General features: G+C 40.2%; 1 protein-coding gene across 3 annotated transcripts in view; it reads left to right on the top strand.

The window, feature by feature from the left end:
- The window catches only part of ASB3 (ankyrin repeat and SOCS box containing 3), a 128359-nt gene that overhangs the window by 58080 nt on the left and 54596 nt on the right, over window positions 1-15683 (top strand). For 2 of the 3 annotated variants that reach the window (XM_050951864.1, XM_050951865.1), the window contains 2 exons: window positions 1627-1838; window positions 5596-5754. In XM_050951864.1, coding sequence (XP_050807821.1) covers window positions 1643-1838; window positions 5596-5754 — 355 coding nt within the window. In that variant the 5' untranslated portion in view covers window positions 1627-1642. The remainder of the gene's footprint in view (window positions 1-1626; window positions 1839-5595; window positions 5755-15683) is intronic. The other variant, XM_050951866.1, reaches the window with a different exon arrangement.

Below are 15683 nucleotides of genomic sequence, written 5' to 3'. Positions count from 1 at the left end.
GCCTTGCTGGCTCGTGTTCCTACCCACAAGATCTGTCGCGCAGCTCAATTGGTCCTCGGTCCATACCTTTGCTTCGCAGTATGCCCTGGTTCAACAGTCAAGTGCTGCTGTAGCCTTTGGCTCAGCAGTGTTCATTCTGCCACATTTCACTCCGACCCCACCGCCTACGTAAGGCTTGGGATTCACCTAACTGGAATGGATATGAGCAATCACTCGAAGAAGAAAAGACGGTTACTCACTTTTGTAACTGTTGTTCTTCGAGATGTGTTGCTCACATCCATTCCACACCCGCCCTCCTTCCCCACTGTCGGAGTAGCCAGCAAGAAGGAACTGAGGAGCGGGTGGGCCGGCAGGGGTATATATCGAGCACCATGACGGCGCCACTCTAGGGGGCGACCTGCCGGCCCACTGAGTTGCTAGGGTAAAAGTTTTCCGACAAATGTGCACGTGCGGTGCACACACACCTAACTGGAATGGATATGAGCAACACATCTCGAAGAACAACAGTTACAAAGGTAAGTAACCGTCTTTTCTATGATTCTGACTTACTGCGATAGGGAAGACATAGTTTCAATCGCTTTAAGCTTTACAATGATGAGCAGAGCATGCCTTAACTACCTTTTAAAAATCTGGGCATGAACATCCCACAGTCTGTAATGTATTCATCCTCACAATACCCCTCTGAGGCAGCAAAGTATGATAGTGCACTGAGACCAAGGCCTGGTCTACACTAACAAGATAAGTCAATTTAAGTTACGCTATGTAACTTATGTCAACATAGCTTAGATCAATTTACAGAGATGTCTACATGATGCTCTCCCATCGATATAGCTTCTGCCTCTTGGGAAGGTGGAGTACTAAAGTCTATGAGAGAGCACTCTCTCATTGACTTAGTTTGTCTTCACCAGACAGCCTAAATCAATGCCTGCTGCATTGATTACAGAAGCTGGATTTAGCTCGCAATGAAGAAAGCCCTAAATAATTTGTCCTAGGTCACATGGGAGGTTTGTGACAGAGTAGGGAATTGAACCTGGATTTTTGAAGTGTTAGGCTAGCACCCTCGTCACTTGACCACCCTGCCTTACCCTCACCTATTTTCCCTGTATTGCCTGTTTCATGTCTGTATATCTGCAGTCAGATTCATGCAGAGCCGGACTGAAAACTGTAAGATGCTACGTGGGTGGAATGGTCTGTGCACTTCTAATTGCAGGATCAGGCCGAAGGTTTGTATATTCTTTTGGCTCAAGGATTGTGTCTTTTTAGTTGTTAATATGAAGTATGTCTTGAGTGTTCAAAAATTAGTAATTTGTAAAGCATTTGAGAAATGGTATCTTTCATTCAAGGATAAGTGTAGAGTACATATTATCCAGGGAAGGTGTCAAGATAAACCAGTTTCAAAACAATTTGAAGAAAGACTTTAAATGTCACTGAAACACAAGCAAAATTTTACCTCCCAGGATGGCAATAGTGTAAATACTGCCTAAAATTAACCCCAAAAGGGAGTTCCCATTAGATGAATTAAACTGGGCATACCTGACAATCTTGGCTCAGATTTTAAGAATATGTTGTCTGTTGTAATTACAGACTTGCTGGACTAATAGTAACTTTTTTGCCCTCTATTCTCAGAGTGAGCTGTGGAAGGATGGATTTCACAGAGGCCTATTCAGACAGATGCTCCAGTGTTGGACTTGCAGCTAGAGAAGGAAATGTCAAAAGTTTGAGGAAACTAATTAAACAGGGATATAGCGTTGATGTTCCTGATAACAGAGGATGGATGCCAATCCACGAAGCAGCATTTCACAACTCCAGTGAATGTCTGAAGCTGTTAATTAATGCAGGTAAGGAAAACTTCATTCAAGATGAGGCAAGTTAGTTTTATTTTCCCTGCTCACTTCCCCTATAAATAGAATACGCTGTAACATAAGATAAACCAACCTCATTCACTTTCTGATTTTTTTTGTAAATTTAAATGTGGTTAGGGTCAGAAAAAATATATTATAAAAATGGCACCTTTCTGCTCAAGGGTAGGAATACTCTATGGATGTCTTTGAAATATATATTCCTACTTTTCTGGAAAAAAAAAAGTTTTCTCTATTGTTAAGCACAGCTGATTGAATTCTGAGATCCCAAGTGGAGTTTGCAGTGCTGAGGTAGTAATTATCTTATTATATTACATAAAAAAAACATGTTAAAAGAATGTTATTTAGGTTGCAAAGTCAAGCACTCATAAATTAGGAAATGCCAAATTTAAGGTTGCCAGAATTGACCTGTTTACTTCAGATGGAACAGGAAATGCCAAACATTCTGTTCAAGTGGGGTTTACAGCGCAGGCTTTCTTTATCTCATGGACTTCGGTGATAATGTACATGTACAGCATTAATGATCATACTAGGCCTAACTTGACCTACAGCAACTTTGGTATTTCGACCTCATGAGTCTGTCAGTCCCCAGTAACACTAACTGTCCTACCTGATGTGAGCTCCCATAATAGAGGTCAAATCTTACATCTGAACCCAGCATCATTGCGTTTGACAGCGTGGATGCTCTCTGGTTAACTACCATTGGAAGAAGCTGTTCAGCTGAAGTCCAGAACTTATTGATGCATATCCAAGGCCCTCATTTTCAGGGAATGCATTGATCTTTATTACAAAAACTAAAGACTGGTGAAAACTGGTGTACAAAGTTAATTTCAACAGTTTTCTGGATATAAGTATTAGGGATAATATTAGGGGAATGAGAGGACAGAAAAAAACAAAATAAATAGAGAAAAATATAAGAGTACTTCTGACCCAGCTCCCCATTCTGGAAAGAGAGATGGCAGCTCGGTAACTTCAGAACTGGGTGTCAGGTCCAGGGGATTGCCTTAGGGTCTGCCTAGGTTACCTATCTGCCATCTTTCCTTTTGCAGTAGGGTCTGGGAAGTTCCAGCATTTCCTTTTTTTAAGGACTCGAGCACTGACATCCATGGGGTAACCAGATGTCCCGATATTATCGTGACTGTCTGAATACTGCGTTTTTTTTCTTACAGAGGCAATCTATTACCCCCTACTCCTATTGTCTCCCCATCCTGATTTTTCACACTTGCTATCTGGTCAACCTAGAAATACACTTACATACATGTGCATGTGTACCTTCCACTACATTGCCTTACTTTAATAGTCTCATTTACATTTAGACTAATGGATTAGTAACATAAACACATCTACATAATATAATATATTGGTCTTTTTTAACATAATCAGTATTCTCATGTACTTATGAAGTTCAAAATTAGTGTGAAAATTGGTAAAAACTTAAATAACTTTTATAAAATCTGGGAAATTTTTGCTAAAAATGGTAAATACCGAAAATGAAGAGCCTTGTGCATAGCAGAAAAGACTTGATAGGATGACCTGTGAACTAAATGGAAGAGGTGTTCCCTATTTGGGCAGCAGAACTCCACCTGACTCCCTTAGGAGCCTTAATTCCTATCCATCAGCTGCATAAAGGCACAATTGATAGGAAAATCAGCTCATCATCCTCTCATTCAGGGTTACACCGTACTGTTTCCCACCCTACTGTTGCTAGATTCTTCAGGGACCTCACTCATGTTTCCCCCAGTCTGGGAACTCCCTCCTTCTTGGAACATCAGTATAATTTTAGTTGGTTTAATGAAAACCCCTTTTGAGCCCTGAGCAGCTTGCTCTTCACACTATTTATCTATTTAAACTGCCTTTTTAATTGCTATACATCAGCTCAAAAGGTAGGGGAAATTCAGGCCCTCATGGGTAGCCTTCCTTACATTGTTACATAAAGACAGTGACTCACCCAAAGTTCTTACCAAAAATGGTCTCAGATTGTCATTTAAATTATGTGATTCACCTGCTGCTTGTCTTTCCCAAGCCTCACTCAAACCCAGGGGAAGCCAAACTGGACCCCTTGGTGTGGTTAGTGCTCTCTTATGTTATTTCAACAGAAAAGACCCTTCAGGAATTCGCCAGGCTATTTGTAGCATTTCCAGATAGGGTGAATAGTCAGACAGTAGCTATCCAAAGATTGTCTAGATCAGTGTTTCTCATCCTTTTTGATACCAGGGACTGGCTTGCTGTGTCAGAGAGATCTTAGGGACTGGCGCTGGTCCACAGACTGGTCATTGAGAAACATTGGTCTAAATCAGTACAGCAGTGTTTGTGTTAGACTTTCTAAAGGGACGCAGTGAGCTTTCCCACTAATGTACTGGGTTGCAATGCCACTCATCCAAATTCGGCCTGGCTGCCCGTCCATCTGACAGGGCCACCCAGAGGATTCAGGGGGCCTGGGGCAGGGCCAGGTCTTCGGCAGCATTTCAGCCGCGGGTCCCTCTCAGAGGGAAGGACCCACCGCCAAATTGCCGCCAAAGAATGAAGCTGCGGCGGTAGAGCAGCCTAAGTGCTGCCGATCGCAGCTTTTTTTTTTTTTCTCCCCTGCCGCTTGCAGCGCTTGTACTCACTGAGCGGCGCTCCAAAGCTTTGGCAGCAGTTCAGCGACGGGTCCTTCACTCGCTCCGAGTCTTCCGCTGCACTGAAGGACCCGCCGCCGAAGACCCAGAGCGAGTGAAGGGCCCGCTGGGGAAGTGCCGCCGAAAACCCGGAGCGGCTCACAGGGCCCCTGTGGGGCCCAGGCCTAGGGCAAATTGTCATCCCCTCCCCCCCCCGCCATCTGATGGCATTGTGACTTGGCACAGAAGTTCGCAGTGCCCACCAGCACTCTGATGCTGAAACTGAGAATTACTGCCTGGAAACTTTGCAGATATTCAGATGTATGTGCTTTTAAAGGTTTCCTAGCCTGTGCATGGTTAGACAGCAGAATCAAGGGTCTGATTACTTTATTGAGATCAATGTATTAATGGCCCCAGTTCCACCTAGATTACACTGGAACATCCCACGTTATAAATGAGGGGGATGGAAGACTTCAAGTTTAAAAAAAAAATAATAAAGCTGCGAGGGAAGGAGAGCTGATTCAAAAAAAGTTGAGATCCCCTGGCCTAGACTGTATTAAATCATTCTGAGCGATAGGTAGTTTAGATCCACCCATGCTAGTTAGAATCCATTCCAGCAGGGCTCAGGCAGCTTCTGCAGCTTCTTTGAAAAGGATCCCTATTTCTTATGTTTTCAGAGCAGTTATGTGGGATGCAATTTACACTTTCAGCCAACACTATTCCTCAGTTGAAACATCAAAAATCTGATGCCTGCCTTGGCCAAGCTGTCCTGCAGTCATCATTTAAATAGGATTTCTAATACCAGCCTCCTGACTATGAGGTCTTGCTAGTGATCAGAAGTCGAATCCATGTGGACAATCACTCAGAGAAGAAAGAACAGTTACTTACGTTACAATAACTGTGGTTCTAGAGAGGTGTTGTCTGCATGGATTCTACAGTCTGCCCTTGTTCTCTGCTACCACGGAGTCTTATACCACCTGGATTATGTCTTGGTGAAGGAATTAAGGGATGGTTGAGCCTGCTTCACTCTTTGTGCCCTTGGGTGGGAGATCCAAGGCACAAGAATCCTGTAAGGCAAGTGACGGTCCTTTTTAGAATTTCGTGTTAGAAAAATCTTTTTTAATTCTTCTTATTCTTAGCTCCAGCTGATAACTACATAAAATCAAAGACATTTGAGGGTACGTGTGCATTACATCTTTCTGCAAATAATGGATGTTTGGAAAGCATCAGTGTTCTCTTGGAGGCAGGAGCTGAGACTAATGACGTTACTTATGAAGAAACTACTCCGCTATTCCTAGGTAATGTATGTGTGTGTGTGTGTGTGTGTGTATGTGTGTATAGATATATATAATATAGATATATATATATATATTTTTAAATCAGACAGTGCTGGATATGTGGAAGAAGTCATGGTATTACCCCACAATTCTTTCACTGTCCAGCAAGTTTCATGTTCTTTTGTGGCCTGTATAGTGGCATGCCTTTGGTTCTGAAATGCAGACGTTGCCGAAAACTTCTTTAACTTTTCTCCTTTTCTATCTCGATTGCATCTGCTTCAATGTTTTTAAAGGGAACCCACGAAGTGGAAAACGTTTTATTTTATCCCTTTTTGTTTCTTTGAAATATAAACAAAGACTGGAAGTTATATGACTTTTAAATGTAAGTTTTCTTTGTTTTGTTTTATTCCTGCCTACTCTTACATTAGAAATTCAGGTCTGTCCACTTTTGGTCTGTTCACTCTTACTCCTAGAAGACTTGTGCATGTTTGTTTATACTGTTAGCATACTGATATTTCTGGACTATGCTGGGCGTTGTTGGGAAAAATTTCCTGTCTTTAAATTGTTAACTTCAGTGCAGCTCCAAGCTAAAATCCTTACAGCTGCCAGCATTTTTAAACCACCTAGTAATTAGAACTTTCATAAGCTGAGTTGGACAACATGGTATTAAAGAGTCACTGGCTGTGGGAGCTTTCTCTATGATAGTGCTCCTACGGTCAATATTCATCATGGATCCCCGCTGGAGTTAGCAATGTCAGGATATTTTTGCTAAAAAAAACCAACCAAACAAAAAATCCATACCATACACAAAGCCAGGTGACTGGAGGACTAGTAAGACTTATGAAGTCATAGGAGTAGGAGAGGAAAACTTGAGCAATTGACAGGGGAATGGATTTTTAGTCAGCCGTTTTTAAAACATATTTTATTTTATATTTACACCACCTAACTCAAATGCCTGGTAAGTAATTGGGAGGAAATATTTCTTTTTGTGAAAGGTTCTGCAAAATCATTTCTTCAGTTGAGCGCTGTTCATATTCCAGTCTGCCACAGAGTCCTGCAGAAAAACACAGAAGAGAGAGCTTGATATTCTTGATATTTCTAAGTTTAGGAAAAAGCTCATCCCTAAAAGGGGTCTTCAGTCATTCCTTGCAATCTACAACCATGATTTCACCCTCTTTAGATTAGGTTGTTGTTCACATTCACAACTCACATACCTCTTCAGTCTCCACAGGGCACATGCAACCTTAACTCTGACCACAGACATCAGCTATTGAAAAAACATAACATCACATACTTCTTCACTTACATCAACTAAATAAAACAATTAGAAATATTACAAATGGAAACTTCCCAAAATGATAAACACTATTACAGACTGTTTCCACTTAAAACAATTCTTTTCATTTACCATACTGTAACCCAACACTTAAATATAGCTCTCAATTAAAAAAAAACACACATTGTCATGCATACTAACCAGCTACTTACACAAACACCAATTCAACATTCTGAACAATTGTAAATCATCCATTTTAAACCATTCAATGTGTTGCAGTTAAAAGTTGCATGTTTTGTGTGGAAATGGAGGATGGAGCCACTTATGCTATGATGTGGGTGTGGCAACATGGAGAAGGTGAAATCATAGCTATAAATTGCAACGGATAGTTGAAGTTTCAGGGCTCAATCCTGCACCATTGAAGTCAGGAACAGGATCAGACCATTAACGAGGGATTTCCTGGATTTTCATGTTTGTATTGGTGGAATATGAACATGAGCAACTTTTACTAATTATTTTTCGTGAAGATATTTGTTTTATTTATATTCCTCAATCAGTCAGGGATATGTTTTCCTCTGAATCAGAGATTCTTTTTTTGCCTACTTTCATCAATATTGAAAACTGTGGAAGATTTGACATTTGCAAGCAGTGATAATTTATTCATACTTCATTTTTTCCTGCCATCTTTTGTTGTTTTGCTTTTCTGTATGTCATTGGTTTCTTTACTTTGCTTGTGTTAATTGTGAGTTCCATTCTTCAAATGATGCACACTTGTAGGGAAATCTCATTATCTCTTGAAAGTAGTTATACATATAATTTCCTTCTGCATTTGTAAGAGAATCAAACTGATCACATACTGAAGGGAGTAATTTTTTTTTTTTCAATTGGCATTGAGTGCTCTAAAAAAGGTTATGGTTGTAGTAAACAATGTCTGTGCAGTGTCAATACCACAGAAAAAATAAACATTTACTCTTGTTAAACGATTGGTTTGCTCCTGTGTTTTGAAATATTAAAGATTATTTTTGACTTTGTAAGCCTGTAGAGTATTTTAGTGGTCTTCTGGGGCAAAAAATTGCCAATGCACTTGTCAGGGTTCCTTCCCCACTCTGAACTCTGGGGTACAGATGTGGGGACCGGCATAAAAGACTCCTTATGCTTATTTTTACCAGCTTAGGTTAAAACTTTCCTAAGGCACAAGTTCCACCTTGTCCTTGATCGCTGCCACCACCAAGAGATTTAAACAAACATTCAGGCAGGGCCACTTGGAGCCCTACCTCCCCCCAAAATATCCCCTCAAGACCCTACACGCCCTTTCCTGGGGAGACTTAAGAATAAAAGTGAGCACAGATCAACCTCCCTGGGTTTTTAGAACACTGAAAAACAATCAGGTTCTTAAAAGAGGTTTATTTTAAAAAAAGATAAAAGAATCACCTCTGTGAAATCAGGATGGAAGATAAGTTTACAGAGTAACAAAAAGATACCAGACATAGAGGATTTTCCTCTAGGTAAAACTTTAAAGTTACAAAAACAGGGATAAACCTCCCTTTTAGCACAGGGAAAATTCACAAGCTAAAACAAAAGATAATCTAACGCATTTCTTTGCTATTACACCTCTACCCCGATATAATGCAACCTGATATAACATGAATTCGGATTTAACGTGGTAAAGCAGCGCTCAGAGGGGATGGGGCTGCGTGCTTCGGCGGATCAAAGCAAGTTCAATATAATACTGTTTCACCTATAATGCGGTAAAATTTTTTGGCTCCCGAGGACAGCGTTATATCGGGGTAGAGATGTACTTACTATTTCTGCAATACTAGATGCTTAGTCCAAATATGGCTTAGGGAGATGTATTAGCCCTGCCCTGGTTCCTTTGCTAACTCCGAGAGAACAAAACAAAGCGCACGTCCAGACTAACCCGCGGCATCGGCGGGTTAAAATCGATTGCTCGGGGATCGATATATCGCGTCTAGTCTGGACGCGATGTATCGATCCCCGAGCGCGCTTACATCGATTCCGGAACTCCATCAACCCGAACGGAGTTCCGGAATCGACACGGAGAGGCGCGGACATCGATGCTGCGCCGTCCAGACAGGTAAGTACCTCGATTTTAGAAATTCGACTTCAGCTACGTTATTCCCGTAGCTGAAGTTGCGTATCTAAAATCGATTTTAATACCTAGTCTGGACGTGGCCAAAGACACAAACAAGAACCTTCCCCCACAGATTTGAAAGTATCTTCTCCTCTTATTGGTCCTTTTGGTCAGGTGCCAACCAGGTTATCTGAGCTTCTTAACCCTTTACAGGTAAAAGAAGAATTAACCCTTTACAGGGTAAAGAGGGATTTTATGCTCCCCTTAGCTGTATGTTTATGACAGCACTGAATTGTAAATTCTCATTGGATTTGGAGGATGAATATTTTCCAGGTTAGTCATACATACATTAATTTAACAAGAGGTAAGTTTGTTCATCACTTGTGAGTCAGCATCAGTTATTGCTATGGTCAAATACTCTTCTCTGATAAAATGGATATAACTTGAATTACAGGAGATTTGCCATAATTGGACCTCTAAAGTCTAATTTGTTGTTTTATAGCCAGTTTATTAGAGTTGGATAAGTTAAAAGCCTTGTTGCCTGTTAGCTGATTTTGGAACCAGGTTTTTAAAATGGTCAGAAAACTGAGGTTTTTCATCCCTATTACAATCTGTGTATGTTTGGTTATATTATTAGCATACTAATTAGAAAAATAATTTAGTATTCTGATGCATTTCTTAGGAATACATGCAAATGGAGAAATGGTTAAAATAACATCATTAGAACTTAATAAACACAATATTGTTTGGCAAGTGAGTACTTGTATTGAACTAAGGAAAATATAAAGTTATATATTATGTTTAAATAACTTCATACTTGGTCAGGGAATGTATCACTTGATGATTACCTGTTCTGTTCATACCCTCTGGGGCACCTGGCATTGGCCACTGTCAGCAGACAGGATACTGGGCTAGATGGACCTTTGGCCTGACCCAGTATGGCCGGTCTTATGTTCTTATGGTCTCATACTGACATGTAAAAGCATCTGCCTTAACTTTGCATTGCCCAAACAAGGGCAGCTAAGGTCACCAAACTGTTGTTTAAACATAATTTTATGTGAAATTGTCTGCGTATTTGGGATAAATGTGTTAAAGATTAATTTTATATCTATATCTAGACTTTTTAAAGGAACATTATTGACCTGATTAAATATCTGTATTGTTGTGCATACTCTTTACCCAATCAAACAAAGCTCTGTTTGGTAGATGAGCGTTTACCCAACAGAGTATACCTTAATCATAATTAGTTTGCTTTTAAAATAGGTATTTAACTCAATAGGTGTCATAGTTGTTAATTATGTTAGTCTGGCTATACCCATGTGTCTAAAATTTCCTAATGAAGCAAAATGGAATCAAAATATCTGACAGGGGGAGGGAGGGGTGTCTGTTCTGAAAAATACTGTGAGCTTAAGAAAACGTGGTCCAAGAAGTACCAACTGTTAGGACACATAATGTGAAAGTCCTGAGTAAATTTCTTAGTGGATGTAGGCACCTCTCATGCTTCCTTTTTAAAAAGGCAAAATGCAGGGTACACCAGGCATTGACTATTTATAAGCCTATTTTTTCCCTTTTTTTTTCTTTTTTACAACTAAGTCATTTATTCACTAAAAAAAAAAATTGGGGAAAAAATATCTTTGAGGCCTTCTGATACTCTGATGATGAAAATAGTATAAGTGATTAGGTATGTTAAATCGGACCAAAGGATAGGCTTGAGGTTTCATAGTGACTAGATTAAAAAATAAAAAAGGTTACATTTGGATGAAGTTCAAAACTTCTCTCAGATTATATTGGACCACAGCAAGGCTACAAATTAAAGCTATGGAACAGCCATTATTGGAGACATTAAAAGTACTAGAAGTTGTAGGCACTCATTCTGGGACTGCCCAGGTGTAGGGAGCTTGTGCGTTAACATTCCAAAGAGAATTAAATCGACAGAGAAACTCTATTGGTCATTCACCATATGTTTACTATCAGACTGATGAGCATTCAAAGGCATTCTTTTATGATACCACAAAGCATGTCCTGTTTAAGTTAATTTCTGGCAAAAATGGAGGGACTGGTAAATAAACGTGATGGTACTACATATGCAAAAGCAAATTTTGATCATAAAGTAGAACAAATTTAGGGAAGAGCCTTTCCTGAACCCTTATGCCTGCTCAAAGTCCCATTAAAATCAGTGGGGCTCTATATCAGCATAAGTATTAATTCATGTGGATGACACCAAATGGTTGAGGCTTAGGCAATGAAAATGACACACAAAAATCCTTATGCAATGTTCCTTAAATAAACTCACTCTGCATGTTAATGAAAACACTTGTGAATTAGAAATAGATCTCGCTTCTCTTTTCAAAATACATAATTTTTATTCCATGTCATAGAGTTATTTTCTTTAAAACTTTCCTTTTTAAAGATTATGCTTTCAAAATAATTCCAGTGCGCACACACATCTGAACAACTTTTGTGTATTTAGTTGTTTGCATATATAATATGCTAGAGAATTGCCATCTCTGTTGCACTGGACGCTGAAATTCCTCTAGTTATGTAATCATAAGAGTCACAGAATTTAATGCCAGAAGAGATTACTAGATCATCTAGTCTGATCTCCTATATATCAGGCCACCAATGCCCCAGCCAGCATCTGCACAATAAACTCAACAATGGACGCGAGACCAAAGTAAATGAGATCCAAAGAAGACTCTCTATTATGTGTTACAGGGAGAAAATAGGAGGGACCTAGGTGCACCAGGTCCCTGCAATGCCAGAAAAATGATTAAAGGAGATATGCCCAACTCACCTGATTTACACTCACATGCTGCAGAGCAGTGGCTCTCAACTTTTCCAGACTACTGTACTACTTTCAGGAGTCTGATTTGTTTTGCGTACCCCCAAGTTTCACCTCACTTAAAAACTACTTGCTTATAAAGTCAGACATAAAAATATAAAAGTGTCACAGCACGCTATTACTGAAAAACTGCTTACTTTCTCATTTTTACCATATAATTATAAAATAAATGGATTGGAATGTAAATATTGTACTTACCTTTCAGGGTATAGTATATAGAGCAGAATAAATAAGTCATTATTTGTATAAATTTTTAGTGTGTACTGACTTTGTTAGTGCTTTTAGGTAGCCGGTTGTAAAACTAGGCAAATATCTAAATGAGTTGATGTACCCCCTTGGAAGACCTCTGCATGCCTCCAGGGGTATGTGTACCCCTGGTTGAGAACTACTGCTGCAGAGGAAGGCAAAAAACCCCCATGGTCACTTCCAATCTGATCTGGAGGAATTCCTTCCTGACCTTACATATGACAATCAGTTAGACCCTGGGGATGTGAGCAAGAATCAGTTAGCTAACCCTCTGAGAGAGAGAATGCTTGGTGCCACCTCAGAGCGCTGTCCCAATCCACCCAGTATCTCTTCTCCAGTCATGGCCATCCCTGATGCTTCAAAGGAAGGAGGTGAAAAAACGTCCCCAAATACATTTGGGAGGCAGGCGAGGAAATGCCATTCTGATGCCTGCTGGTGGCCAGTTGAAATCCTGAAGAATGAGCTTTTAGGAATGTTAGATAAAAATCGGAAGGGAATCCTAGGGCTGCCGAGCCCTGTCCCCTGCGATCACAAGTAATTGCACTAATACGTTTATCCATCTCTCTGTTAAAACTAATTTAAGTTGTTTGCCCCCTCAACTCCAGTTGGGAGGCTGTTCCAGTACTTCACCCATCTGATGGTTAGAAAACTTCTTCTAATTTCCAGCTTGAATTTGTTCTTGTGTCAACATTGTCCTTTAGCTTAAATACTCTTCACCCTCTCTGGTATTTGCCCCCTAATATGTTTATAGAGAGCAATCATATCCCCTCTCAACCCTCTTTCTGTGAGACTAAACAAGACAAGCTCTTCTAGTCTCATCTCATAAGAGAGGCCCCACATTTCCTTGATTTTCGTAATAGCTCTTCTCTGCACCTGTTCCAGTTTAAATTAATCTTTTTTGAACGTAGGTGACCAGAATTGTTCACGGTACTCCAAATGAGGTCTTGTACAATGGCATTAACAGTCCTCTATCTCTACTGGACATGCTTTGCCTAATATATCCAAGGATTGCATTTGCCTTTTTAAGAGTCACTTCACATTGGTGACTCACAGTCATCCTGTGATTTACCCACCCACCTACGTCTCTCTCCTCTGTTGCTTCCAGCAGAAATTCTTATTATTAGACCCTAAGTGTGCAGGACCTTGGACTTTGTACTAATGAATTGCATTCCATTTTTGCTACTCCAGTCTTCAAGGTCATCCAGGTCTTCCTGTATAATATTCTGATCCTCCTTTGTATTGATAATGCCTCCCAAATTTGTATCATCAGCAAATTTCATTAGCACACTCCATATTATCATTGTTACTGAAAGCTGAGGTGAAGTGTTCATGTAGTTTTTGGGCCATACCTAGATTATGTGTAATCTCTTTCTTCCCATCAACACAAGAACATAAGAATGGCCATACTGATGATCAGACCAATTGTCCATCTAGCCCAGTACCCTGTCTTCTGAGAGTGGCTAATGCCAGGTGCCCCAGAGGGAATGAACAGAACAGGCAATTACTGAGTGATCCATCTACTATCATCCACTCCCAGACTCTGGCAGTCAGAGGCTAAGGACACCCAGAGTGTGGAACTGCATCTCAGAGGCTAAGGACACCCAGAGTGTGGAACTGCATCCCAGACTGTCCTTGCTAATAGCCATTGATAGACCTAGCTTCTCTGAACTTACCTAATTCTTTGCTGAACCCCATTAGAGTTTTGGCCTTCACAAAACATTCCCTGGCAACGAGTTTCACAGGTTGACTGCACGTTATGTGATGAAATACTTCCTTTTGTTGTTTTATACCTGCAGCTGTTTATTACACTGCATGGTAGCCCAACCTCATCCTTCCTTATACTCTATTTATTTATATAACTTTTACAGTCCTTCCCCAAAGTGATTTTGACCTAACAGGTTCTGTTTTGTCCATACTGTCATTTTTTATTTCTTTACAGTTTACTGCTTTGTTGATGTACACCTCTACCCCATGAACTTTATTTTTATTCTTATCTCTCCTAAACAGTGCATGCCCTTCAATACCTGTATTCCAGTCATGACTGCTATTTCACCATATTTCTGTAATCCCTTAAATTTCTGGTTTGACTTCCAGTTTCTCCATTTTCTCGCCCAAATTCCTTGCATTTGTGTACAAGTATTTCACATGCTTCCCTCAGACAACACTCACTTTTCTGGTTTGTTATATTCTATTATCCCTTACTAATCTTCATTTAGCTGATTGATTTTTTTTTCTCTTGTGAAATTTCCACCTCAGACTTCAATACACAAGTCTTTCCCAACCTTCTCCCCTCATCTCCTAATTTAAACCAGTCATGCCAGCCTTGATCCAGAAGATTAATACCCCAGGTTACAAAGTGGAGCCCATCAGTTGAGATGTCTTTTTTCCAAAAATGCCTCCCAGTGGCTGTACAGCATATTGTACAGCATACCATTCTGCATTTTCAGATATATGGGGATTTAAATCAGTTTAGGAATATGTTTCATTATTGTATGATAAACCTTTCTCATAGCACCATCTTTGAGCCATCTGGTGATCTTCATTATTGGGTTACATCTTCATCCAACTTCTCTAGGGACCAGAAAATCACCTGAGCTTCCATTTCTTTAAGTGTCTTACCCAGCTGAGCATAGTCATCCTTGATCCATTCCATTGGGAATCTAGCAGTGTCTTTTGTCCTGACATGCAGCACAATCAGTGGATTTTTCCCCACTTCCTTGGGGATCCTCTGTAGCCTTTTGCCCACATCTCATATCTTTGTTCCTGGCAGACAATACATTCTTACATTCTCTGGATCTGTTCTGGTGACAGGCCAATTCTTCTGAATATAGAGACCCCAATTACATAGACCTGTCTCTTCCTGGTGTTAGTATGAATCTGTTTTATGTCCTCTCACAGTCCTTTGAATGTCATCCTCATTTTTCCTTAGGCTCTGGTCCATGTTTATTTCCATAATGTCTTCCTCTTTTTTGCAGGGACTGGCTTCCATTCTTTTCTTCCTCACCACACCATTTTATGCCTGTTTCTCCTCCTCATTCCTTAGTGAAGCAAACCTGTTACCCAATTTAATTTCACTACCATTATCTAGTCTCTTCTGTCTTGTGCTTGTGGTTATATTCTTCCATGGATCAGCCTCCTCTTCTGGCAGAATGCCCTCTAGATCCTTTTGTTTGGCAGGTTTCCACAAATCTTGAGTTGTCTGTATCACCTCCTCACTCCTTTCCTGCATCATACTTTCAAATCCCAGTCTGAATGCAATCATTGTCTAACTGCATCTCTAATCCTTGAATCTTCTCTGCCATGAGCTCTACCAGATGGCATTTCATGCATAAGTAGCTTCCATCAGATATCCCCTCAAGGGTGATGAACATCCTGCAGCTTCTTCATCCAACTGTCTTCTTTCTCTCCTTTCCTCTCCTCTCCTCCTTGGGGAGCCATCATTATCTTCTCTTCCTAGACCCTCTTCTTAGTAAAGAAGAAAGGGGAGGAAAAAG

The sequence above is a fragment of the Gopherus flavomarginatus genome, chromosome 4 (genome assembly GCF_025201925.1).
Source record: "Gopherus flavomarginatus isolate rGopFla2 chromosome 4, rGopFla2.mat.asm, whole genome shotgun sequence".
NCBI lineage: Eukaryota > Metazoa > Chordata > Testudines > Testudinidae > Gopherus > Gopherus flavomarginatus.
Note: the sequence above shows the minus strand (reverse complement) of the source record. Positions and strands in the feature narration are given on the sequence as shown.